We start from the raw sequence: 27,411 nt of genomic DNA, 5'->3' as shown, positions 1-27,411 counted from the left end.
TGGTGATTTCTGGGGTAGAAGGTGACAACCAGATGGAAAAAAGGAGGATAACACAAAAAAAAAGTGGATAACACAGGAGAATGGGAATATTTTTTGCTGAGTATACTCGACTACTTCTTAAATTTTCTTTGATGCAAAAAGGAGAAAATGCACCAATAGGTTCTGGGTACATTGAGTCAGGCAAATCAGTATTAGGCAGTGTCAGACACACATTTATGTCAGGAAAGTCCCTGAGCCTGCAGTGTAGGTGATAATCTGAATTCTTTAGAGCTGAGAGTGTTTGTAACCAAGGCTTATTTCAATCTGATCTCTGCTATAATTACTGCTGCATCTTTGCTCCTCTTTGCTTTCCTCTTCCCCTGAAATTTCCATCTACAGCTCCAACCTCTTTCCCATAGCTTTGGGATTGTCCCCAGCACGAAGTCGCCAGCTCCCCGTCCCTTCTCCCTTCTCAGCTGTCCCTTCCCCCTCTCCCAAATATTTCTCCAGCCCTGTCTCATTGGTGCACTACTCTCCCTTGCCTTTTTTGGGCTGCCTCCCTGTCAATCTCACGCAATAAGGCCAGGGGCAGGTGCAAACCCCTTGCTCTGGCTCCTCTTACTGCCCAATCCTGGTCCCAAAATACCCCAAGAGCCAATGGAGTGGGAAAACCCGGGACCCCGAGGAGAGGGAGAGAGGGCAAAGCAGCCGGGCTGCAGGGGGGAGGGAGCATCCATTTAGCGCCCGGCTTAGCCCAGGAGCTCAGGGACATTTTGGATTCCTCCAGGGATCGTGGTGACTCGTGGGTAGCAGGGCTGCTCTGCTGATTCACTCCCACCGCTGCCAGCATGGTGATCAAAGTGTTTGTGGCCACATCTTCGGGCTCTACAGCGGTAGGTGACACCTTTAACATCCTCCTGGGATCAGGGTGGGGAATTAGCCCAAGAAATGCCAGGAAAGAGCCTGCATGTGATGAAAAACCCACTGGAATTCTTAGAATTTTATTGTTTTTATTCTGCCCTGACCAGCTGATTCTTGAAGGTTGCTCAAGGTGTAGAGAATTCCTGTCCGTGTGAGCTTTTACAACATTTACATCTAAATTACCTGTCACTTCGTAGATTTACTGATGTTTGGGAAATTATTTGCAATATATATAAACTGAAGAAGGAACCAGTGGGTATTGTGTTTGTGCAAAAGCGACACTGGATTGTTTACAGAAGAAAATTGTTTGTTTTTAAAAGAGACTTTGGGACACTGCTCCTGCAAAGGGGGAACTCTGCCTAAGAAAGAACCTGGAGCTGGATAAAGTTAAAAAAACTTATTTCCCAAGCTCCTTCTTTTCCTGGTTTTTGGGAGGTATTTTGTTTCCTTGGTGTCTTCTTTTTGGTTTTGTTTGTTTGTGTTTATTTGTTTGCGTTTTTCTGGGTTTTTTCTTGTTTGGATTTTTGGGGATGGTTTAACTGTTTATGTTTGTTTGGATTTTCGGGTTTTGTTTGTTTGTTGGTGTTTGGTTGGGTTTTATTACTTGGGTTTTTTTTTTTTTGGTGTGTGTGTGTGTCTGTTGAAATGCTATACTGATGATTTTTAGCATTGAGATCTACTGCTGTAGCTGTCAGCAGAGAGTATCAGCTGAAGGGAAGGGCATGTGAATAGTAGGGAGGTTGGAAGTCCGTGGGAGGTGGGAACCGGGGAAGGACTGTTTCCTTTTATATCCAGTTCCCAGATGAGCTCAGGTTGCAGTTTTCCTTTGGCACTGCCTCCCTCTCCCTCCCAGTGACACGGCTAAACAAACTGGCTGGGGCTTGCACAGAGCTCCAACTACATCTCTATTTCCCTGACACCAGCTGCATTTCTTTAAGAAGATTCCAGAGTGGAAAAGCTCCAAAAAACACCCCCCATTTATGGGACCATCATCTGTAGGAAATGAACCAAGAGTCCTTTACCGAAGTTCATTTCCTTCCTTGCTGAGGAAATTTGCAGCTCTCTCACCAGCCTGTTCCTAAGCCTTACATTCTAAAATTACTATTGATATTTAGCATTCTTTTAATTTTTTTTTTTAATTTTTAATAATAAGCTTCAGATACAAGAGGAAAACAAAAGAAGAGAAAGTTGGGAATTTCAGGTTTGGTAGCTCGCAACTTGTAATAAAACATTCATTTTATAAATTGCCATGTGCTTTGCATGAGCACTCTTCTTGCTCCTGTTTGGCCTGTTTTGATCTAGAGATTCCAGAATAAAATTAAGGAATCTTCACAGGGTGATATTCCTCTGTATTTGCCCCTTTCTGGTGTGATGGGTGTGTGTGTGTCTTTAGCAATCTCAGCATGTGCTCAGATCACTGATTCTGAACTGCAATGCCAAGTACACCTGAAGCAGTTTTCCACATTTTCTGATGAACATGGATGGAAAGTATCTTTCAAGAAACCTTTAATGAGTTCTGGTATATATAAAATAAAATAAATTCACTCACACAGGGAGTTAGCACAAACCTCAATATATCACCAAAATCCTATTCTATTAAATAGAAATGTTGTATCAAGCATGTACAGCTTTTCCTGAGGGGAATTAATTTAATCCCTAAACAGTTTAAATTGGAAGTTTAAATTGTCCTATTAGTACTGGTGAACTCTTCAAATTTGGTGGCTGTTCCCATGAAATGCATGGTGTTGATTTTGAATTTAGGATAAGATGGGCCAAGCCTCTGGTGTAAATCAGCAGAGGATCACTGGCAAAGAATGAAAAATTCTCCATTTTATGTACTACATGGTCACCCTAGCCATTGCAAGTGGTTTTCATGTTAATAAATACTTTGTGCAAGTGAAAGCAGTGAACCCAGTGACATTCTGGTGCTGTGGATCAGATGCAGGAGTGTTATAATTCACTGTGGCTCTGGGGCAAATCTGCAGTCTGAATTTTTCCCCTTGATGCTTCAAAAATTTATTTTAAATATCTCCAGCTTTATTATCTTTCTGCTCCAGACTTAGCTGATATTGAACTATTCATTAAGGCAGGCAGAAGTGGAGACATTTATTTATAACACTAAAAAGCACTAAATGCTTGGCTTGGAGCAAGCAATAAAAAAAATAAAATAATGTTACTGCTAGTCACAGGGGTGTTTAAAATTTAGAATCCTGCAAGATTCTGAATTGTGGGAGAAAGAGGATTCATGTCTCACAGAGGACTTCTTAGAGTCTTGCTTTCTGCTGCTTGTGGTTATGACACCTCTAAACTACTTCTATTTCCTGTGCTTTTGGTGACATTTAATGAACTTTCCCCCCTTCAAATCATCATCAAAAACAGCATAACCAGCAGGGAAGGGATGGGATTGTGTCCCTGTGCCCCCTCAGGTGATTTCCCAGCTGCAGAGCTGCCCCAGCCAGGGAGGAGCTGGAGCTGCTGCAGAGCCCAGAGGAGGCTCCAGGATGGGCAGAGGGATGGAGCAGCTCTGCTGGCAGGAAAGGCTGGCACAGCTGGCATTGCTCACCTGCACAGGAGAAGCTTTGGGCTGAGCTCAGGGTGGCCTTGCAGGGCCTGGAGGAGCCCCAGGAAAGCTGGAGAGAGACAATTGCCAGGGGATGCAGGGACAGCACACAGGGAATGGCCTTAAAATGAAGGAATAAAGGGTTAGATTAAATATTAAGGTTAAATTCTTCCTTGTGAGGGTGATAAGCCCTGGCACAGGTTTCCCAGGGAATCTATGGCTGTCCCTGGAACCCTGGAAGTGGAAGGTTGTATGGGGCTTGGAGCAGCCTCAGATAGTGAAAGGTGTCCCTGCCCATGCAGGGGGTTGCAGTGAAATGATCTTTAAAATGAGATGATCCCTTCCAACCCAAACCATTCTGTGATTCTGTCAGCCAGCCTGGCCTTGAACACTTCCAGGGATGCAAATTCCACAACCTCTCTGGCAATTCTTACACTCTAGCTAGATAACATTTATTTAAAACAAAATTTTTTATTATGATTTTAAGGAACTAGTAGCTAGGGGTGGTGCAACTCAAGCTTTGCTGAAAGAAAAACTGGCATTGCTGAAATAATATCCTGCTCATCACCACTTTCCAAGTAATCTATGCCCAAGTAATTTGAATTCTTCCCATGCCACCAGACAACGGAGGGCACAAACAAGCCCCTGCATCTCATTTATTCTGGGAAAGCCTTTGCATGTCCTTTGTGTTGTTGCACCTTAAATTTCCCTCTGTCAGTGCTGCTTCCTGGAGAGATTTTTTTGGTTGCCCACTTAGTGCCACCCACAACAAAGGTTTGCTTTGTGGTTTCACACTCGGTTGAGTCCTAAGTCTTTTGCTCTGCCTAAACCCCAGCGATGGTGAGCCCTAAGGCACAGCACATACTCTTGTGAAAAATGCATGTATTTTATGATTGGCTTTTCACAAATATTCAAATGAATATTCTATGTGTTGTGTTATAAAGTTATGCTGTATTAATTCTCTTAAGTAGTGTGTTAAATATAGTTTTAGGTTATAAAAAATGTTAAAATAGAAACTGTGCTATGTAGGATACATTTTTTAAAGAAAGGACTGGCAGCGAGGTAGCAGCCACAGGACACCTGAATCTTTCAGAGAAAGAGAATTTATTGCCCCATTATCAGAAGAAATGAACTTCTTCCCGCCTCGAATGCGCTGTCAGGATTCAGAGGAAGAAGCTGACACTGCCCAGCCAGAATCCTGTGTTTGAATGGAATTTATGCACCATGGATGAGGTGTATGAATATGCAACAGGCTGTTGTTTTTAAGGGTTAATCCTCTGTTAACGGGGGTCCTTTCTTGGACTTGTGCTGCCCAGGAAAAGGTACCCGGACTGTCTGTAACTCTTTGTTTCTATTGTCTCATATTGTCCTAATCCAAATTGTCCAAATTATTATTACTCTAATTGTATTACTCTTTTGATAACCATTTTATTACTGTTAAACTTTTAAAATTTTAAATTTGGTAAATTAAATTGGTAAAAAACAAGTGATTGGCGTCTTTCGCACTCTGCTCTGTTTATCTCATTGTCATAGTCAGAAGCTCCTTGCCTTTTCCTTAAGCAGCATAACTCCATGAAACTTCACTGCTTTACCTCAGCATTAACTTTTTCAGGCAAACTTTTGCTTTCAGGCCTGGTGCTGCCTGTGCATTATGAACCTCAGGCTGAAGAGAAATTAAGCCAAGTTTAAAAGTGAGAGCTTTCATGAGCAGGGGAGCACAGGATCTCTGGCTCCATGTCCATTATCTCCTCAGAGGCAGCGTCTGTCTGGAGCAGCAGTTATTCCAGGAGCCCCATCTCCTGCAGTGCCTGCGTCCAGAGGGACAGGCTGACCCTGCCCTTGCAGCTGCCAGCACTCGAGTGGCCTGGCTCTCAGAGCATGTGATGTTATCCTGCTGCTGGCTCCTGCAGATTTTATTAACCATTTACACAAGCATTATCCTGCCACTTTCTCCAGTGAAATGTCCCTTGAGCAATCCTTTCTGCTGCCTGAATGTGTTCTGCAAATAACTCTGCAGCTAAATGGGCAGTAATGAGATTGTTTCTGTTTAAAAAGAGAAAATAAGAATAGAAATAAGCAGCTTTGAACTCTGTCAGCTGAATGGCTTTTGACCACTTTGGGTTAGTGTTTTCATTCAAAGTGATGCACTTTCTTTAGCTCACTGCAAACCTCTGTTGTCACAAAAATGTACAGAATTTTATGTTTGTTATTTTTTATTAGCAAGCCTGCGTATAGACAGATGCTTCTTTGTTTGTATAAGGAAAAACATTTTATCTACTCATGAGAATTCATCTTTCCAGGATAATAGGCTATCACTCTACTTCAGCTCTTCTGTTTTATTAGATTATGGAAATACATAATCCCTGATTTACTTCTCATCTCATTGCCTGTCCCTCTGATTTACACTAGCTTGGTGTCACTTTAATTTCAGGTGTTCAGATGTCTGACATCTGGAGGATGTGGTTTCAAATCACAAGATATAAAAATTACCTTGATGCCTCATTCCAGCTGTGTCTGGTGGCAAGTTCTTTAAAAGCTGCATTCCTTTAGTAGGGAAAGTCAGTGAGTGTTACATTTTCAGAGTAAATGGGTGGGTTATAAGCTCAGTGCCTGCACAGAACCAGCATCAGAGGGAATAAAAGGGCCATGAGTGAATTTCAGGTGTCACAGAAGCTGTGTGTAACAAGATTTATTTGTACATAATATGTTCTTCGTGGTCCAACTGGAATGTCGTTCTGTAATTGGGGATTTATTTAAGCACAGGAGCTCAGCTGTGCTGGATTTTCTTGAGCCTTAACTCATATTAATATATTATATCTCAGGGAGCAGGGGCCATAAACTAAAACTCAAGAAGTTCCACCTCCATGTGAGGAAGAACTTTTTACACTGAGGGTGAAAAAGCCCTGGAACAGCTGCCCAGGGAGAACAAGGATTCCCCTTCTCTGGAGACATTCCAAACCCACCTGGACACGTTCTGTGTCACCTGCTCCAGGTGACCCTGCCTTGGAAGATCCCTTCCAATCCCAACTACTGTGTGATTCTGATTCTGTGAAATTTATTTATGCCTAACCTTAAAGAACAGAGACAAGAGAAATGTGGCTCACAGAAAGCTGAATGTCACTTAGGTTGGAGGAAGAAGGAGGCTGTACCATGCTGAGGAAAATTTGTACATTTTCTGACCTTTGCTGGCTTGAGGCAGGATCACCATGGGTATCTGTACAGCACATTCCCAGATCTGAGAACACAGTAGGAGGCTTCCTGCCGAGCCTCATTCCTCAGCTGGAGCTGTCACTGCATCCAGGGAGGAAAGAAGGGAGCTGGGGCGCGGCTGTGTGGTGGGAGGGATGGAGTGGCAGCACTCTGGGTGCTGACAGAAAGTGTTGAATCTCAGCTTCAAAAGGTTTGAGGGCTACTGGAAAAGTGAATCCCACTTCAGGAACTTCCAACTTTCAGGAAGATTTTTTTCCATGGAAAAAGAATTGGAACAGGCTGACAGGGAGGTTTAGATCCCCATCCCTGGAGGTGCCCAAGGAATAACTGGATGTCACACTCAGAGCTCTGGGCTGGGGACAAGGGGGGGTTTGGCCAAAGATTGCACTCAATGATCTTGGAGCCTTTTCCAACCTAAAACTTCTCTAAACTTGACAAACTTGCCTGAATTCTTATAACACCAGTTGCTTTTAGAAAACCATTTTAATTTTAAAGAAAGAATGTTGTTCTCCCTCTTCCCCACCCAGATAAAAAAGAAGCAGCAAGAAGTCGTGGGCTTTTTAGAGGCCAACAAGATTGACTTCCAGCAAATGGACATTGCAGGAGATGAGGACAACAGGAAATGGATGAGAGAGAATGTCCCAGGTGAAAAAAAGCCTCAGAATGGAATTCCCCTCCCTCCACAGATCTTCAACGAGGAGCGGTACTGTGGGGTAAGAAGCTGTTGGGAAATTTAAATATTCCAGAGAGTGGTTTCTCACAGAAAGGGACTCTTTTCCATTAATAGGAAGTGTCAAACCAACTCCTTAAAACAATTTGAGATTCACTGTGAAAGAACAATTCTCAGGAAACAGTTTTTTAGTACAGAAAAGCAACAAAACAGATTTTTTTATTTTTGAAAGCAAAATATGAATGGAGGGAAAACTGCCTGGAGAAAGTTCTTGAAGTTTCAGTTAATTTTGATGAAGAGTATTGATATTTTGTTTGTTTGGACTTATCAAGGACATCAAGTAGATATCTGAGGTACCCAAAGCTGGGAATAGCAATCTTATTTTTCCGTTATATTATACAAATAAATAGAAATGTTTGTTTACTGGAATAGTTCTAGAATGTGGTTTGAATTAGTGGCATTATATTGCTTATTCAATAAACATCCAAGCCTCCAGAACAGCAACTGTAGCACTCATCAGATGCTTTTATATTTTCATATGTGCTTATAACAGGTTCTTTCTCTTGAGACAGTTTGTTCAAAGCACAGAAAGATAATAATGTTCCAGCATGAATATTAGGACTGTGAATCAAAAGAGATAATCTGAAACCTTTTATTTTCTCCCAGTCTGGGTGGAAATGCCCAGTGTGGAAAGTGCTGAGATCTGCTGGCTGGAATGGACCTGCAAAGTGCTCTGGAATGCAGGGAACACAGTGAGCCTGGTTTGGAGTTACTGCACAAATCCAGTGTGAACTCCTGCAAGGTTGTACTGGGATTTTCATGCCACTGAGTTTTCAGAATTAACTTCAGTGCTCTCAAAGCAAAAGTTCATAATATGAATATTGGAGTGCAGCTGTTTCCTTGTTTTCTCATAGAATTCCTAAAAGAGAAGTTGGTGTGTTGGAGCTCATGTGCATTTCAGCATCCAGTCTGCACCAATAAAAAGTATAATTTGATATATCTAACTCTGGATTGTGTGGCAGCCAGTGCTGCAATAAATATTTCTGATGTTCCTTGGAGAAGTATATGAGGAATTAAAGAATAATTGCCTTATAAAGTGTTGCAACTGGTCAGTCTTGACAGTAAATGATAAATAGACAGTTTTTCCTGCATATCTGAAGCTATTTCAGGAAGCCAAATAATCTACATATTGAAATAAATGCAAGTGAAGAAATACTCCTTTGCAAAAACACCTCCATGGGGAAAGAAGTTGCAGCTACTGATTTAAAAACTGAATCAAATTTACAATTAGTCTAAAAGTCTCCAGAATTCTCATGTGCCCAGCTCTCAAAGCTCAGAGCTAATGATCCCAGTGGGTGCATAACAAAGCCTAATTTATGGCATCATTATTTCCAAATAAATAAGGTAATGAGACTCCTATCAGTGCATGAGCCTTCCCCTTCTCCCCAGGGGAAGGTGCCTCGAGGGAGCTGCACAGGGAGTGTGATGTGGGCTGAGAACATGGCCAGGGGCTGCCAAACTGCTGCAAAATCCTCCCAAGTGACATGTTCTACAATCAAACCCTGGGGATTTGCATTCTGCCAGCAGAGCTATCCAGAAATCCAGAATTGTTTCAGGCTGCTTAATGTTTGTCTGATGCATCTTCCCCTGTGTCCCACTCCTTTGGCCTCAGTCATTTTATTAAAAATATCCCTGAGGATTGCAAGGGTCTGTGTGACTCCAGTGCAGTATCCTGAATTCATGAAAGTCTTTTTAAAATATATTGCTCTCATCAGTTTTTAAGGGCTTCACTCTTGTGGCATCTAAAAACCTTTGGATTTGTATCCTGGCTAAATGCAGGCAGTTCATTCCCATATCCTGCTATGCCCAAATCACCCTTTAGCTTCAACAGCCCAATCCAGTATATTTGTAAATGGGGATTGTATCCTCTATTAATCTTCATTTTGCTGAGCTAAACAAGTCAAGCTCTTTACACCTCTCATTTTTTTTGTAAGATATTTTCCCTTTCTCCTTCCTGCTAATTTTTATTTTCTCTGTTCACAGTCAGTCTTTTTTTTTAGATCAAATCTGTTACATTTCATTTTCCCCCATTCCTCTTTCTGGGTTCACTATTTTCCCACATTTCCCTTCTTATCAATGGTCTTATCAGTTGTTCTTATCAATGTTTGGTTACCATTCACACATGTGCACTGTGTACACACATTACATCATGATGGCCTGGGAGATCTGGCCTTGGGAGATAAAAAGCCAAGATTAAATATTTCCTTTCTTAATCTGAGAAAGAGAGGTTTGGAGAGAGACATGACAGCTTTCAACTATTTTAAGGGCTGTGGCAAAAAGTGAATTATTGGTCTGAGTTCAGTATTGACCCTGCTTTGAGCTGGAGGTTGGTCTAGGCGGTCTCCTGAGGTTTCTTCCCACCTGAATTATCTAGGATTTTATAAAATATGTTTTTGTAAAATGTGTTCTGCTCTGCATCCACTGGAGGTGGGATGAGCTGTAAGGGAAGAAAATAACAGCAAAGAAAGTTCAAGTCAGACATCAGAAAATGCATTATTTTCAGGAGATCACCTCATTACCTCATTTAAAGGAGAGTCAGAACCAGTGGATCAGAGTGAGGCAATGGTTCCTGCCTTGGAGGAATGGTCCTTTGGGACATTGTCCAGTGTCCTCTTCTGCAGTTCAGTGAAATTTTTGGAGTGGTGGAAAGCAAAGGAGGACAGGTGAGGAGTCTTCTGTTTGTGCTAGAATAGAATGACAGGATAAAAAAGCAAAGTCGGTCCCTCTGCACATCTGCTTTCCTGCTGTTACATTTTCTGTATCTTCATTTTCTGGGTGACCATGAAGAGCTGCTCCACTCCACAGCTTGTACTGCAAAGTGGAGGATTCTTACAGAGGGATTTTTATAAAGGTACATTGCCTGGGAGCAGCATTTCCATGAGGTCAGAGAAGCATAAAACTATAAAATAGCTGATAAAATAACTCAGATCTTATTTTTCTCCCAGATCTTTGGTATTGCCACTTGAAGAAATAGATTAGAAATTGATTCATTTTGTGAGCCTGGCTACAGCACCAATTTCAAGTATCCATTCTAATCCAGCAGTGCTGGCAATTATGTCCTCATTTGATCTTTTTCTTAAGCTGCTTCTTTGCTCATGTCTAGACAGACGTCGGCATCTGTGCCACTTGTTAAATATACTGAGCACTCTGTTGCTCTTGTCTTTTCTTTTGCTTGACAAAAACCCTTAGAAAACTAAGAGAGAAAGGAGATGTAAACTTCTGGTTTTCTTTGTAAGCTGAAGTCTCTGTTTTCTTCTGTAAACTGAAATCTGTAGAATAAAGTTCCCTTGTGTGTACTTTAAAAAACATCTCTGAATTATTAGGTAAGGCTTTTATTTGATGTTGGAATGTACATTTGCAGCCCAGAGACCAACTGTGTCCTGAACTGCATCCAGAGCAGTGTGGGCAGAGGTGAGAGGAGGATTTTGTCCCTGTGTCCCCCCAGGTGATTTCCCACCTGCAGAGCTGCCCCAGCCAGGGAGGAGCTGGAGCTGCTGCAGAGCCCAGAGGAGGCTCCAGGATGGGCAGAGGGATGGAGCAGCTCTGCTGGCAGGAAAGGCTGGCACAGCTGGCATTGCTCACCTGCACAGGAGAAGCTTTGGGCTGAGCTCAGGGTGGCCTTGCAGGGCCTGGAGGAGCCCCAGGAAAGCTGGAGAGAGACAATTGCCAGGGCATGCAGGGACAGCACACAGGGAATGGCTTCACACTGAAGAGAGGAAGATGAGATTAGATATTAGGAAGGAATTCCTTCCTGAGGGTAGTGATGCATTAGAAAAGGTTGTCCAGAGAAATTTTGGCTGCCCGTGGATCCCTGGCAGTGCCCAAGGCCAGGCTGGACATTGGGGCTTGGAGAAACCTGGCACAGTGGAAGGTGTCTCTGCCCAGGCTGGAATGAGATGATCTTTTGGTCCTGTCCCAACTCAGGCCATTTTATGATTCTATCATTTATGTAACTGCTAAAGTGAAATTTATGGAAATACAGGAACCTCTGGAGGTTTGTAGTCCAGCCTGCTACTCAGAGCAGGTTAGCTTTAAAGTTAGCTTATATTGTCTGGGGCTTTGGCCTTCTGAATTGCAAAAGACTCCAAGGATGGTGTTTCCATGCTCTCTCTCTGTGCTCTGACCTGGTGCTGTTCCTAGCACTGGGGGAAGAGAAGAATCTTCTGCTGATGTCCACTTGACAAATTGCACCACTTAGACCATTTATGTCTTTTCATCCAGATAAAATACAATTGCTTACCTGAAGTAAATTGCTCCTGCTTATTTTTCTTACTGCCTGCCATGGGAACAGTTATCTTTAGTCATTCAGCAAATGGAGATGTGAACAAGTCACCATTAGTAAAGCATGGCTGCAGATACACCATAAAAAACTATTCCATGATCACTGTGGGCTTTCCTTTATCTCTAATTTAATACATGATAGCTTTCTCCTCAATGTAAGGAAATAAGTGACCTTCCATTTACTGTGGGATGTCATTGCACACTCCCTGTTGCCAAGGAGCCCCTGATATCATAGAAGATTATTCCCACTTCTGATAAGGACTTGTCTGGTCATTCATACATTTTACTTGTGTCCTCAGGTCTGCTTATCTACAAGGCTTTGTGTTTCTGGAGGATTTTAGTACACTTGCCATGGGCTACTTTTCCTCAAAAAGTCCTATAAAATATCAAGTCCACTTCATGGCTTTTCCTTGTTGTTGTCTTCTCTTTGTTCCCCAGCTCTTGCCATGTCTTGTCAAGGTTGGCTCAGGCTGCTTTGAGTAGGGAAATTTCCTGTGTTTGTGTGGCCATGTCAAATTCCAGCCCTTCAAATTGCAGAAAATCCTCATTTTCTTGTTTGCTGAAAAAAAATCCACGATCCAATCCTTAATCCATGAGCCAGATGCAGACAGTGCCTGGCTTGGATGAGAGGATGGTCTGAGAAATGGGTGCCCTGGAGCAGCAGCAAGATGTGCTCCAGGGCTTCTCCCAGACAGAGCAGTTCCCCCTGGGTGTGACTGTGTGAAAGCCAATCTGTCCCTCAGATAAATCACTGAATTGGGCTGTCATTTGTCCTGTCTGTAAAGCTCTTCCAAACTGCACTGAAATGTCATCAATTCCACTCTTGTTGGCATTAAAGTCACTTCAAAACCATCCACTGCAGCCTTTCCAATAATTTATACTGTGGAAATACTAAAACAGCTCAATAAAACAGCTCAACTCCTACCCTGGCTTTACAAACAAGTCTCAAGGATGATTCAGCACCTTATTATTTACAGGCTTCTATTCCTGGAGGTATTTGGGATTAGAGGAAGGATGATAACATGATCAAGGCAGCAGGGTAGGACTCAGCAGGACATGTTCAGTCTCCTGTCTCAGAGCTGGCTGGGATGCTGGGCCAGTCACTCTAACTGGAGATTCTGCTGGAACTTAAATATTTCTTGATTTTACCTGTGTAAGATGTGAGCTGTGAAGTTCCCAGTGATAGTAGTGATAGCAAAACTTCCTTAATGGATAAGAGTGCTGTGCAGGTGAAAGCAGTAAAGGGCATGCAAGCTGTGGCTGGCAGGATAGGAGGCATCTCTGATCTTCTCAGTTCCATCTCCACTGAAAACAGGCATTTAATGTAATGATTTTATAATTTCATTTCACCAGTGCACAAGACATTTTGGCTGGTACATGGATATCAGAGAGAACAGCACAACCCTTCCCTAAGTTAGTCTGAAAATAACATAATTTTCTAACCAGACTGCCTTTCTCTAAAATGAAGTTTCCTTGTTACCATTTCACTCGAGCTATCATGTTGACTGTTGCCTTTATTCGCCATAAAGAAGTTCCAGGGTATTTTGTGTCCTTACTCACAGCAAGTTTTATTTTAACATTTCAAAGAATAGCTTTGCCTTGGAGTGTACAGCTGAGGCACGTTAAAATGAGACACTTAATTTTATCTGATTCTGCCGTGGATGGGATATAATTAAAGTGTAAGTCTCTGGAGAGATTTGCTCATTTCTTCATTTTGCCACTCTGTGTGAAACTCCCTTTATCTGTGTTTTCTTCCTGGGGCTTGGATAATGCAGACAATTGTACAAATGCATGGTCATTCTCATCTAGGTAGGATTTGCCTGGGCTGGGGATAACAAAACTTCCTTAATTTGCCTCTTCTCCTGTGCTTTTTGTTTGATTTTTGATACCAATTCTCTGTTGTTTGTTTGTTCCTTTCTTAGGATTTTGAATCCTTTTTCTCTGCCAAGGAAGAAAATATCATTTATTCGTTCCTGGGCCTTGCTCCTCCTCCAGGCACAAAGGTATGTACTTCTGCCTTCCATGGGCATCATTTATTTGATTTTAATAAAAGATGAACACTGGCAGTGACTCAGCATGTCGCTTAAGAGGCAGTGGCAAGCAATATGTTAGATGTTGGAGCAGCAAAGTGTTCTTAGGGGGGAAAAAAGTGGCTGCTTCAGTAAATAGTAGAAAATACTTCTTTCTTGCCTTCTTTCACTGCAGGCTCGTTACCATGGCTCCAGCTGATGGGTTTGTTGTTGTTGTTGACACAAAGAGTGTTTTATTATGTTCAGCTTTTAAGTGTTGCAGGCTCCCTCACACAATTTCTAGGTGGTGTTGTTTACAAGAAATCTCTTGCTCCTGATCACATTGGGCAGGGCCAGTCCTGGTCCCCACCACAGGGTTGGGATCAGACCCATCCCATCCTTCACTGGCACCATGGAACTCTCTCCCTCTCTCTGCAGGAGGAAAGGGCTCACCCAGCCCTTCTCCAAGTCCCTTTGGCAGCTCTGCCTGTGGTTCTCCATCACATTTTGACAATGTTCTAATACATTTCTGGCAAAAAACCCCCTCCGTTTTCTTTTTTATTTTTTTTCCCCCTAGTGTTGTTTTTTACAGAAACCAATGTGTTTTTTCTTTATTACAATCTTCTTCTAATTAGAAGTTTTATAACTGTTACAGCTCTGCTACCCTGAGCTCATGAAATATTACCATCTTTAACGTGGGTGAGCCAACAAAAGGAATTAATCAAGAGAGTGACGAGCCAGAGCCACAGGAGAGCTCTGCTGCATTGTGGTGACCTGGCTGGGAGGTGCCTTGGAGCAGGAGATCTGCCTTGGTCCAACTGCAGCAGCTTTGAGTGAAAAACACCATTGGAGATATTTCTTTATCCTCTTCTGTAAAAGCAGAGAAAAAAAAAAAAAAAAGAGCCTTTGCTAAATGCTTTGAGAGCCACAGCTGAAAACGCACTCAGGGGTGTTTTAAATATCCCAGTTGTTATAGATGTCTTTGCCACTGAGTCCCTGCATGATAAGGAGAGTGATTTAAACTTTCTGCTTTAGCTGAGCCATCTCCCACCCAGGGAAATAAAAATGACGTGCCTACCTCACAAGGGTCTTGTGAGAATTCATTTAATTAACATCCACAAAGCCATGAAAGGCTTAAAGGACTGCAGGTATTACATATTATAGGCATTATAAAAGATATGTGGAGAATCAGTGAGATAAAGAAAATTGCATTTTTCCACCTTCCCACTCCACAGATTATCTGCTTCTTCATGCAAGGTCCTGGTAGATTCCATATCTGTGCAGCAAAGTAACAATTTCTCAGAATTCATTCCTTCCCAGCTGTCAGCAGAGGCTATTACTGTTTCTACTTCGTGACAGCCTTGGAAATGTTGAAAATAATATGTTTGGTACATTCTGCTGGGCAGATTTGTTTGTCAGTGCCTTTGGTAGCAGGCAAGTCTTGTTTACAGTGATTAACTGCTGCCTTGGTGGTGGCTTCAGGCCAGAGAGCACAAGTAAGTGAGAGTGTTTGTAAAGTCCCTGTGAAATGTGGAATTCTGACAGTCTCCCTTTCAGAGTCTATTCCTGTTTGTGAGAGACACACACACTTATTGCAGAGGTGTTTCTCAGCATCTTCACTGCAGCAGAGGCTGCCTGCTTTGTCAAGAAAAGAATTCTCCTGCTCTGCTTCTGCTGCTCTTTCTGCTTCCCCCTCATTCTCTGCCAGCTCCACCTCAGATAAGCACAATGCATGGCTCGTGACACTGATTTCCAGCAGCATAAATCTGGAATTATAAATAAGATGTGGAAGAGATGGTGATGGTGACACATATGACAAGGCTTCCTAATAATCCCTTCTTAAAAAAATGTGTGGGTTTGGGGTTTTTGCTTTTCTGGAATGAAGAAGCAAACTATGAAGCATGGAATCACCACAAGGCAGTGAGCATTTTCTTTCTAGAGATTTTTACTGTGCTGAGACATGACAAAGATTAATATGAAGCTGATACCTGTTTGATACTCTTGTCTTAAAACATTCTATTTCTTTTTCCATCCATCTTTTGTCTCATACTGCACCGAGACTGGAGAAGTTCTTTATTGGCCATGGTGCTGTTTCACAGCACAATCCAACAGCATCTTGACCAGGACTGTTTTGAGCTTATTTCCTTCCATCTGAGGAAGCAGATGAACCTTTTGGGGCTCCCTCAACAAATTATAACTTCCCAACAAAATACTTGTAGTTAAATTTATTGCCAATTAATTGCCATTGCTGAGTGCAAAATACACATTCAATTCTGCAGATTCTCTTGATCTGTTGTTTCTATAAATTAGTGTATTCTGTATATTAGAGTGCTTCATCCAGCCCTGCCCCAGCCAGGGAGGAGCTGGAGCTGCTGCAGAGAGCCCAGAGCAGGCTCCAGGATGGGCAGAGGGATGGAGCAGCTCTGCTGGCAGGAAAGGCTGGCACAGCTGGCATTGCTCACCTGCACAGGAGAAGCTTTGGGCTGAGCTCAGGGTGGCCTTGCAGGGCCTGGAGGAGCCCCAGGAAAGCTGGAGAGAGACAATTGCCAGGGGATGCAGGGACAGCACACAGGGAGTGGATTCAAGCAGAAAATTTACAGGTTCAGATCAGATTTTAGGAAAAAAATTTCACCTTGTGAGGGTGGGGAGGGCCTGGCCCAGGGTGCCCAGAGCAGCTGTGGCTGCCCCTGGATCCCTGGAAATGTCCAAAGCCAGGCTGGATGGAGCTCTGAGCACCCTGGGATAGTGAAGGTGTCCCTGCCCATGAAACAAGATGATCTTTAAGGTCCCTTCCAACCCAAATAATTCAGTGATTCTGTGATTTTATCATACTAAGTACATCTATTGCCTTAAAGGGTGCAATGTGCCCATAAAATTCAGTGACTTTACAGGAAACAAATCCATATTTGTGGTGCTTCAGCAAAAGTCTGTTAGCTCCCGTCACACTCTCTCCTGTTCCCTCCTGACCACAATGGTTTTTGTGTTTTCTAAAGCACCATTTAGCAGGGCTGAGCAGAACAGTTTTCTGTGCCTGAGAGAAGCAGCAGATGTAGTGTTTGTGTTAAGTAATTTAATCTGTTAATACCAAATACCTCCTCACCTGGAGGAGTACCTGGTCTGGATTAGTTCCAAACATGGTTCAGGGCAGGCTGAGATTTAAGACCCAAAGATCACTCAAATCTGTGACAGATTTCTCAGAGGCCCTGTTTAATCTTGGACTATTGGCCTGAGTAGTGATGTCTCAATAGGATACACGTGTAGATCTAAGCTATAATTAGTGTAGTTTTTATGTTTGGGGTCAGGTGTGTCAGTCTCAAAAGCTGGGTGCATTTTTTTAAAGCTAGCACCACTTTTATGCTTAGTCTGACTCAGTGAACTCAGTGATTCCTGTGATTTCAGGGTCTGTTTTCAAATACTGTACATACTTGAAGCCTTAATCCCACTATTCTTGATCTTAATATCCACAATCTTGATATCCCCAAATCTCTAGATACTCAAGCTTAAGTTAGTGGAAAAAGGCTTCTCCTAAATCTGCTTTGAATTACAAATTTGTGCTGTGTGCAATTTATTTAAAGAGAAAATGACATGTCAGCCAATCTTTAGAAATGGTACTTCATTTTGAATTCGCTGAAAATGAAATTCGGTGTTTCTATGGAGAGCCAGTGTAGCAATGCTGTTCTGAATGTCAGAGTTCTCCATATAATTAACAAGAACTCTGTGTGTGTGTCTGTTCTGGCTGATAACATGCTGCTTCTAGAGTTTATTTCTCTCAGCTACAACTCTTTTTTGTGCCTTATGATCTAAGTATGTGATTCATCTGAGATAGATTCACACAAAAGGGTCATTTTAACCAGGGTGCTCTCTGTGGTTCTTATGTATTTTATGTCCCAGCCAAAAATCCTGAGTGTATGGATTTTAATGAAATGTTAATATTTGTGCTGAAAATAAACATTTAATCTATTTCAAGAGCAGGTTGGATGGGGCTCTGAATAACCAGGTCTGGTGTCCCTGCCCATGGCAAGGAGGTTGGAAAGAGATGATCTTAAAGGTCCCTTTCAACCCACATCATGGTCAGTGATTCTATTAATTTAATTTTCATTAACACTGCCCTTTTCATTTGAGGAACTTCTGCAAAGAAAGTACCTCTAGGTAGTTTCCATTTCCTTAAGAAAATAACGTATTAACACAATGTTGCACAAGAGAATTTCAGTGTATGTTTGTGTTACTACATATTTCAATCTTCAAACATTTTTTGGCTTCTGGGAAAAAAAATAAACAACAAACCAAGCCAAACAAATGTCTCTGTAGATCTGTAGATTTTTAATAACAATGCCACCAGCACCAGAGTACAGTGAGCCCACAGTTTTATGTGCACTTGAAATGAGACGATATTGCCAGAAAAAGAAATTCTCTTTTCTCCCTCCTCCTTCCTCTGGCTCCTTCTGCTCCCCTCCAGCTGCTCATCCCTCTCCCCAGCATCTCCCACGTGCTGGCAGCAACCCTTGTGCAGCTGTGGGACAGAGTGTGAAAGTGCTGTGAGCTAGGAAAGTTTTGCTTTTTAAAGCTTTTTCATCTTGATCAGCTCCTGTTCCACTTCCAGAGGAAGGAGAGCTTAGGGACCTTTGTGCCCACTGCAGGGAACTTGGGTGTAAAACTGACTTTGGATGTAAAACTGACTTTCCACAACTCAGGAGACAATTGCCAAAAGAGCACCAAGCCTTACAGGCAGTCAGGTTTCAGCAAAAACATCAAACTGCTGTGGAATCTGCTTCCTAACACTGCTGAGCTCCTTTCTGTCATTTCTGTCCCCATCCAGCAGAGATGTCATCAGGAGCCCATCTCTTATGTCCCACAGCACATCCTGGACAAAGATCCCTCAGCCAGCAGCTCTGGGGATAAAAGCCAGCCAGCCACGCCCTGTTCTGCAGAACGAGAGCACTGGCTGAGGAAATCATCATGGGGACGCTGGAGGAGGATTGTGAAGTTTAAAAGACAGGGGAACATGAATGAGGGCTTCTGTTGAACTGTGGAGACAAATGAAATGATGGAAAAGCAGCAAACCCCAAAGCAAGCAGGGGGCTGAGCTGTAAGAGCTGGGTCACAGGGATGGGGAAGCAGTTTGTGCCCCCTCAGGGATGTGCTGCTCTTCCCAAAGCTTGTGGGACTCAGGATGGCACAGGACAGGAGCTCCCCTGAGTGCCAGAGGAACCCACCCCAGATAACACCCATCAGAGGGGGTCAAATTTCCTTTTAATGAGTAAGGTCCTTTACCTCTCTACTACAGATCACTTCTGAAATCTCCCACTAATGATGATTAGAATTTTTCCTCATAGCCAGTTTGTACTCACTTTGCATCTCCCTCAGCACTCCTCCCTGTCCTATCCCTGTCTGATGTTTACTCTGATCTATTTTGGGAGTGCCACCATATCCCCTCACAGCATCACTTCCAACAGATGAAAGCAAGGAACTTTTTTTGTCCCCCTTTCATAAGACAGGCTCTCCACTCCCTCAGATGTTCCTGGAGCTCTCTCTGCACCTGCTCCAGGCTGAGTTTCTCCTTTTTGAGCCTGAGTGACTGGGATGGCACAGAGCAATCTGAGGAGGCTTTGCCTCACCTCATGCATGTGAGGATCACATTTTTTACCTCTTTTATTGTCACATCACCCTCATGGCTCAGTTATCCCATGCTTACTTAAATACATCCATCTTTTTGTTCCTTGATGATCATTAACTGACAAGCTCCCAAAGTGCAATAGAAAAATCACTTTCTAATGTCTGATCCAGAACTGCCTGTCCCCAAATAAGGTGACTTTGCACTTCATGCTCTTGCATTTCATCATATTTCTGCTGTGCCACTCGAGGCCTCCTTTTGTCTGACACAGTGTGGGAGCCACTGTGACCTTTCAGAGCCACCTGGCTGAAAGGACACCAGGATTTTTGTCAAACAAAGAACTTCCCAGGAGGTGCTTGGGTATGGTGCTGGAATAAATGGGCTTGAGTGACTGATGTGGAAAGAGTTTCCTGGTGTTTTTAAGCAAGAAAGTTAAGAGACTAAATGTGAAATCCTTTATTACTTCTGTTTTCCTGGAGCTTTTGGATGATGATTAATTAGAATTCATGCTGGTGGAAAAAGGGGTTTTTTGCCCTGAAACTCAAATGTGTCATCAGCGTGAACTTTGGTTTTTGTTGAACTTTGCAGAGGAAGATTAGAGAACCTGCTATGCTGAGAAGTGCTTGAATTCATGTTTTCCCCACACAGATCCCACCTGGTCAGCATGCCAGCAAGTGTTCTTTTCACAGGATAAATACACCCTAAAAGGAGGTATTTTCATTTGAGAGCTGAAGCAAAAATAGAAAAACACTTTCCCAAAAACAAGAATCTCAAGAATTTTATAGAAATGAGTTGTTGATTATGTGCCCTGAAGCTGACCATGAGTTCCCCTTTGCTGCCAGGAAACTGAAAAGTCTGATGCCACAGAGAAGTCAGAAGCCACAGAGGAGAAGTCAGAAGCCACAGAAGATAAATCTGATTCCAAGGATGAACATTCTGATGCCACAAAGGAAACTGAGGCACACACAGAAGACAAGGCAGAAGAAGGAGCTCCTGAAGAGGCTCAGCCTGGCCAGACACCACCAGAAGGTCAACAGGTAATTTCTCCTTTCTCTTTGTGATCTGAGGGTTTTAGCTGTGCTAAGCACATGGAACATAAACCCACAAGGCCTCCTGGTATGCCTCAGGGTGACTGATTGCAGAATGTCTTTTGGATGTGTTTTCTTTGATATCAGGATGATATCATACCTGGATAAAACTTTCCTCTGATTCTTGAATATCAGCAGCTGCCTTTTGCCACTTGTTACCACAAGCTTTTCATTTTATTTTGATGTTATTGGGAACCAGAGTCTAGTTATGGAGGGTAATTTAGGACTAGACATCTGAGTCCTGCCTGGATAAAAAAACAAATTGCTGCTCTTTATGGCCAGCAAGTGCAGTGCTCATAAATCTGCCTGTAAATGTTTGCTGCAGATCTGACAGTGACTTTTCCAGGCCTTGCAGAATCCCCTGGAGGAAAGAAGAAAGGGAGAAAGGGAGGCCAATGTTTTCCTTGCTGTCTGCTCCTGCTCTGGTACTCCAGATCTCAAAGTGCAGCTCAGGGTGTCCTTTAAGGGTGGCTTTATTTGGGTGCTGACTCTTCCCAGGGAGCCAGGCCTGCTTCTCAGGTTCTTCTGTGTTTGGAGATCAGATGGTCCCTGGGGAATATCCAGCACAAATGCATCATCTCTTACATCAAAGATCAGAATAAATGAAGTTTGGGTGGTTTTTGTTTTCATCTAGCTGCAATATTTCTCCAGAGGAAACATCTCTCTCTAGGCCTTTCCCCACTGCCCTTTTTAATAGTGGCTGATCTGGTCACTGCTGGGCTGGAAAAGCCCCTTTTACACAGCCCTTTACACAGCCTCAGGCACATCTCAGCCACTGGGAAGTCCCACTCATAATTTCAAAACAGTGATGAGGACAGACAGTCCTCAGTGGGAACTAAATTCCTCCTTAAGGAAAATTATATCCAAGCACTTTTCATGTTGCTGTGAATTTCAGCTGGCAGGTGAGTGCCATCAAACTCCTTTTTTTGGCTCATAAGAGGAGCCAAAAATGCTGCCTGGCTTGGGTGCCTTGCCCTTCTGGCTGGCATTCTGCTTTAATGCTTTTCAAATGAGAGCAGAATGTTGGAATTTGTCTGCCAACGTGTCAGGCAGCTGTGGAGGAGAGGCTTTGCACTGACATCATGCAGCACCACTCCTATGCAACCAGCACCTTGCTCCACTTCTCACAGAAAGGATTGGAGTTAAAAGTGGAAAATACAGATTTCTTTGTAGCTTTTCAGGGAGCAGAGAGGCAGAGGAGAGAGCACAGAAAACACTTTTTGCCCTGTTCCACCACCCACCTCTCGTGTCACCCAGGACAAATCACTTCAGTGCTGTGGCATCTGCCTGCCTTGCTATAGTTCATCCCAATTATCACTTCTGTTGGGATGGCATGAATCATTCTGTAGGAATTCTGCTATTCTCACTCACTACAGACAGCACACAGAGGACAGGGTTAGATGAGAAGAGCAGCTCTGAGGCAGCTACAGCGAGATGAATTCCACCTTTTGTCTCTCTATCTCATTTTTTGCTTGTAAAAGAAAGTAAAAATACCATTTCCAAACCTGAGCAGGGTTTGATGAAAGTAAAGATGCTCAAAGACTGCCAGGTTCCATCAGAGTATCTCCCCTGGATGTTAACTCCTAAAGGATAGAGGTATTTTCAACACAAACATTTGAAAGATGGCAGTTCTATGTTCCATGGCTGAATTAATATTCCAGTGGGAATTCAGTGCTGGAATTTTGGCTTATTTAGCACTGCTCCAAACCCCCTCCAAAATGACTCCCATTTGTGGGGTGTAACCAAGCCAGCTTTTCTCCAGTGGCTTTGCAGGAGAAATATCAGCGCTGTGGAAAATTCTGGAAGTCACCTCAGCCTTCACCAGTGAGAAACCAGAACAAACTGGGGCTGGCTCAGCCCTGGAGCTGCAGGGAGGCTCCAGGTTTCAGGAGGCTCCAGAGCTCAGCATCAGGGGATGTTCATGCAGAGGTTGCAGCTCTCTCCAAATCCTGCTGCTGCTCCTGGGAGATGCAGAAATGCAGAAGTTCCAGGGTTTTTTTGCCTGCATGGATGCAGTGCCTCCCATTCCTGCTTTGTCTCCTTTGGTTTTGAGTTTCCTGAAGAGAAGACTGAGCTCCAGCTCACATGGAGCCTGCTGGTCACTCCATGTGCTGGTGATAAATTTTCTGTGGTATCAGTGTCTGATTTTGACTTCAGATTTAAGCTTGGAGGTTCGGGTATTTTTTAAGTGCTGTCCCAGTTAAATCAGTTTTCAGTACAGGCTCCCTTCAGGGCAAAATTATTTTAGAAACATGTTCAAAAATCATGTTATAATGCAAGTCTGTATCCTGTCTCAGCAATTCCCCAGGCCATATTTAAACCCTGGCACTGCAGCTCACTCCCTTAAGTCATTCCATGAGAACTCAAATTAACCCCTCAGCCTTCTGTGTGGCACTGTGACATTTGCTTCTTGTCTTTGGGGTTTTGTGTAGGATCAGCTCTTTCCCCCATAGCCAGCTTAGCATCTAACATTAAATTCTATTCAAATTTTTTTTCTTTTTTATCTCTCTCATCACTTCTGCTCAATCTACAGTCTAAAACCAGCTTGTATTATTTTTTATTCCCTGTTGAGCCAAGGCATCTGTTGCAGCCTACAACACTTAGCAGAATCACAAGCCAGATTCTGAATGATGATATATAGCATAGATAAGACTCTATAATTCTGATTTACTTGCATTTTGTCAACCAGCTAATTACCAAAAAAACCCATAGAAACTCCACCTGAACAAGGAAACAAAACCCAGCTCCAAATCTTTGCTTGCCAATGAAGCAGTTTTGACTGGAAGTAACTGAGGAAAAGGGAGCTCAATTTAATGATTTTATAGTCCTTTTCTAATATAAAAGTTAAGCTTGAATGTGCTTTGTGAGTTAATTTGGAGGACAGTATCTCCAAATGAATCCAGTGAATTCCACATAATTTTCCTAAATTCAGTGTTTAACTTCTGCTGTGTTTACCCTGTGTCATTTCTGATATTCTTTCTTTAATTTATCTTTTCAATGTTTTCTTTTGTATCTCTTCTGTAGGAAGGAGAGGAAGAGCATGCAGCAACAGGGGTATAGTACACCTGGATATTTTATAATCATCTTTTGTTTGTGTGTATTTAATTCCTTTTCAGTCCTTTTGCTTCACTCAAAAGCTGGGAAATTCTTATTCATGACAGTAAACTCACCACAGTCATATTCTGCTAGAGATAATGATTGGTCCTATTGTGGTGTTACTGACTGGGAACAGAGACGGGCCTTTAATCATTAAAAGCTGTAAATGGAAGGGAAATTGTCTGTCACAGAGCCTTCAATAAAATTTGCCAAGGACTCCCATGACAAGTCCATCTTTGATAATCACTGGCTGACACCATGCTGTGATTGCATTTTCAGTGTGAAAACTCATTCTGACAATTTAGGCAGCTCTGCCCATAAAGGAGATATTTCCCTCGTGAGAATTTCTAACAGCCAGGTGCAAATCCTCAAACACTTCTCTGCTCTGCCCAAACCTCCAGGATCACCCAGTGCCACCCCAGCCCCACCAGCATCACCCCAATCCCTGTCCCCAAGGGCCACATCCAGACTGCTCTGGGACAATTCAGTGACTCCAAACCTCCCTGGGCAGCTCAGCCCAAGGCCTGACCACTCTGCCAGGGAAATTTTCTGTGCCAATCTCCAACCTGAGCCTGCCCTGGTGCCATCTGAGGCCATTTCTTCTCATTTTTTCCCCTGCTCCTCCTGTCAGGAGCTGTGCAGAGCACTGAGGTCCCCCCTGAGCCCCCTTTTTCTCCAGGCTGAGCCTCCCCAGCTCCCTCAGCTGCTCCTCCCAGGATTTGTTTTCCTTACCCCAAAGCTCCTGGAGCCATCAGCAGAGTGCAGAGAGGCTGCTGAGGGTCACCAAGCCTGGTTAGTGTTACCCTGGCACCACCAACTAAAGCTCCAAGCAAGAGAAAGAATAATTTTTCCCCCTGTAAAAGTTAATTGATTTGAATTTTGGATGGAAGTTGGTAATATTTGAAAGATGTGGCTTGTGTGTGTGTGCTCTCCTGGCCCTGTGTCAGAGTTCTCATGAGATAAAAAAGACACCTTTCCTCAGGGAAAATGCCCAGAGAGGCAATACTCCTTGGCCATAAGAACTTCTCATCCACAGATGTTTGTATTGCATTTCTGGTTTTGCAGAGTGATTCTTTAGTGCAATGTTTTTCCCTGAAAAACAGCTGAAACCAGGAATCTGCTTCCAACAGCTCCATTCCCAAGCAGGTATTTAAGCAGGATTTCACCTCAGCACCTCAGGTGTGACTCCTGCACAGACAGGAGGTGTCTGGGAGGAGAAACAAAGGTCTGTGCTGCTCATGTACGACCTGCAGTCCTGGCTGAAAGCTCATTATTGATTCTTTGATTGGTTATTTGATCATGCCAGGAAGAAATTCACATCACTTCTGCAGTCCAAGCAGTTTGTGAAGGAGTGGCAGCTTGAGATAAATTGATTTATGCACCTGGGAGTGCCTTTGGACAGGAGATGGCTGGAAGAGGAGCAGAGGAGCCCTCAAAGCAATTTCCAGCTCTTTTTCAGAGTAGAGCTTCATTTACTCTAGAAAAAGAATAAGCAGAGATTGTTGTCTGTGTCACACAAATCCCAGCTTTCAGATAAGTGTTGATTGAAGCAAAGGGCTGTTGTCTTTCAATTGTGTCATTTCTGCTGCATAAAAGAGAGAAATAAGAACTTCAGAGATAGAAAGCAGGCTATTTTATCTGGTTCCAGGTGATTTTTAGATCATCCAGGAGTCTAGTCCCGATGGCATGAATCTTTAGTTGTTTACTGCTTCGGCAAAGTGTATATAATTAAAAATACTAAATTTTTTATCATATTTACACGTATTTCATATTCTTATTTTGATTTTGAGCCCCTATTTGCAGCTTAACCATGTGTTCTAATCTAAGAAGAGGGATTCTATATTCCAGCTCTATACATTAATTCTGTTTTTGAATCTCAAATGCATTTACTAGAAAGAGAACAGTTGTAAAAGCAGAGCTTTGCATTTCAAGACTGTTTATTTTTTTTTCTTTCAATTCCTATATGGTAACTACAAATATTTTCTATTTAAAAAAATAGGAAGAAGAAGAAAAGCAAGGAGAGGGAGAAGAAAAGGAAGAGGTGGAGGAGCAGGAAGAGTCTTAGTACAGCTCCCTATGACACAATATTTCTTGAACAGGTTTTCAGGTAAATATTGAGACATCAAGCACAGTTTCTAAATACCCTTAAAGTAACATAAATCAGCAATTTTTTAAATTATTGTTGTGGATGGGCGAAGTTTCCATGCACAAAGTACCCAGCTGATGACTCAAAAGTAGATTTAGCTGTTGTAGCTTGTACTTCACATGGAATAAGATTTCATCCCTCTCCTCTCTTACTCAGCTACTGATTCCACTGCAGCTTTTAGGAGCTCTATGCCTCACATGAATTCCTCTCTCAAATTTAGTTGAAAACTTAAAATATTGGTATGAAAGAGGAACCTGAGGAGAAATATGACTCAGTATAAAATTACTGAAAATAGTCCAAACTTACAACCTCAAAAGAGGAAGCACCTGGCAGGGTTTGTCCTGTATAGATGTGTGAACACACCAGCACTGCTCAAGCTCTGTCAGCATGTGCTTTCTAATTTTAATTTTCAGGTTTTGGGGTTTTCTCCTTCCTCCGTCCCTCCTCCCCTGCACTGAAATAGAGATGGGAAAATCACTTTGTTGCAGAATGAGCTATTTGTCGGGTGCAGGGAAAACTTGAGACGATCAATATGAGATCAGCAAGCTTCGTTTATTGAAGAGAACATCAGACACTTATACAGCAAGTAATAAGCTCATGAATATTCTGTAATTTACACTGTCAATTGGCTACACTACAACATCAGCTCTTCTCTATTCCTTAGAAGTTACATCTCTCTTTTCTCATGTCTCTTTCACTATTTGTTATCATAGTATAGCTAAGCCCAAAGACACGCTATCTTGTAGGTACAAGACTTAGAATTAGCTACAGCCTTGTACTTTTCCAATTCCTAACTACTCTCCCAACATCACTTAGTGGGGGGAAACTCAAACTTAAAAGAGAGTTGGAATTTCCAGCAGATTTTCCATTGGGTGATAGGACTTTGCCTGATCACAGACACAAAATGCTCTTTTAGGATCCATAGACTCATGGAATGGTTTGGGTTGGGAAGGACCCTAAAGATGATCCAGTTCCACCCCCTGCCATGGGAAGGGACACCTTCCACTGTCCCAGGCTGCTCCAAGCCCCATCCAGCCTGTCCTGGGCTGGATTCCCAGCTGACTCACACTCTGAGGTAGCTGCCAAAGGTTTCACCAGACAGGTGCAGGTGGGATTTCCCAGCACCTCAGCAGGGCAGGAAATCCATCACTTCTTTCATGCTGCCTCTCCCAAATCCGGCTTCATCTGCTGCAGGGGGATTAATTCATCACAGCCTTGTCCACAGTTCAGATCTGTGACTTCACAGAAGTGCTGAGTTCTAATTGAATTTTCTTTGTTTTTGTTCAGGAAGCACCAGCTGGAGCCACCCCACCAAAGAAAAGAAAATCCCTTTCTCAAGTAAAGCACTACCACCTTTAGTGCCTGTGTGAACACAAAAACACAAACAGAGCACAGCCACCACTCTGTCCCACCTGTAACCTTTATATATATATTTGGTATTCCAGTTGCTTGTTGAAATGGATCTGCTGTCTGACAGTTGCTATTTCAGTCAATTGTTGTGTGTTGGGATAGTTTTGTCCATGTCACATTTAGATTGTGAGCTCTCCAGGGCAGGAACCACGTCTGTCTCCATGTCCAAACACTGCCAAGCACCTTGCTGCCACTCAGCAGCACTCACACCCCTGTGACTTCAGAGGAAAAGAAATTCAGCACTGAAAACTGCAAAGAGGCTTCCTGTACACAAGCCATGTGAGTCACTTCTCCCTCAGCTGGCTTTTGAAAATGATTGAGATTCCCATTGTGCAGCAGTTGAAATAAATGTGTTTTCTGTCGTATCTGC

At 42.9% G+C, this 27,411-nt stretch overlaps 1 protein-coding gene across 1 annotated transcript; it reads left to right on the top strand.

Moving 5' to 3' along the window:
- The first annotated feature begins 640 nt into the window (after positions 1-640).
- SH3BGR (SH3 domain binding glutamate rich protein) lies at positions 641-27,411 on the top strand. Its single transcript, XM_058824797.1, has 7 exons — positions 641-872; positions 7,198-7,383; positions 13,604-13,684; positions 20,144-20,338; positions 23,414-23,443; positions 25,485-25,592; positions 26,919-27,411. The coding sequence occupies exons 1-6, from the start codon at positions 828-830 to the stop codon at positions 25,548-25,550; spliced, it is 603 nt and encodes a 200-aa protein (XP_058680780.1). The 5' UTR covers positions 641-827; the 3' UTR covers positions 25,551-25,592; positions 26,919-27,411.

The sequence above is a fragment of the Ammospiza caudacuta genome, chromosome 2 (assembly GCF_027887145.1).
Source record: "Ammospiza caudacuta isolate bAmmCau1 chromosome 2, bAmmCau1.pri, whole genome shotgun sequence".
NCBI lineage: Eukaryota > Metazoa > Chordata > Aves > Passeriformes > Passerellidae > Ammospiza > Ammospiza caudacuta.
The sequence above is the reverse complement of the archived record's forward strand: the minus strand, read 5'-3'. Positions and strand labels throughout refer to the sequence as shown.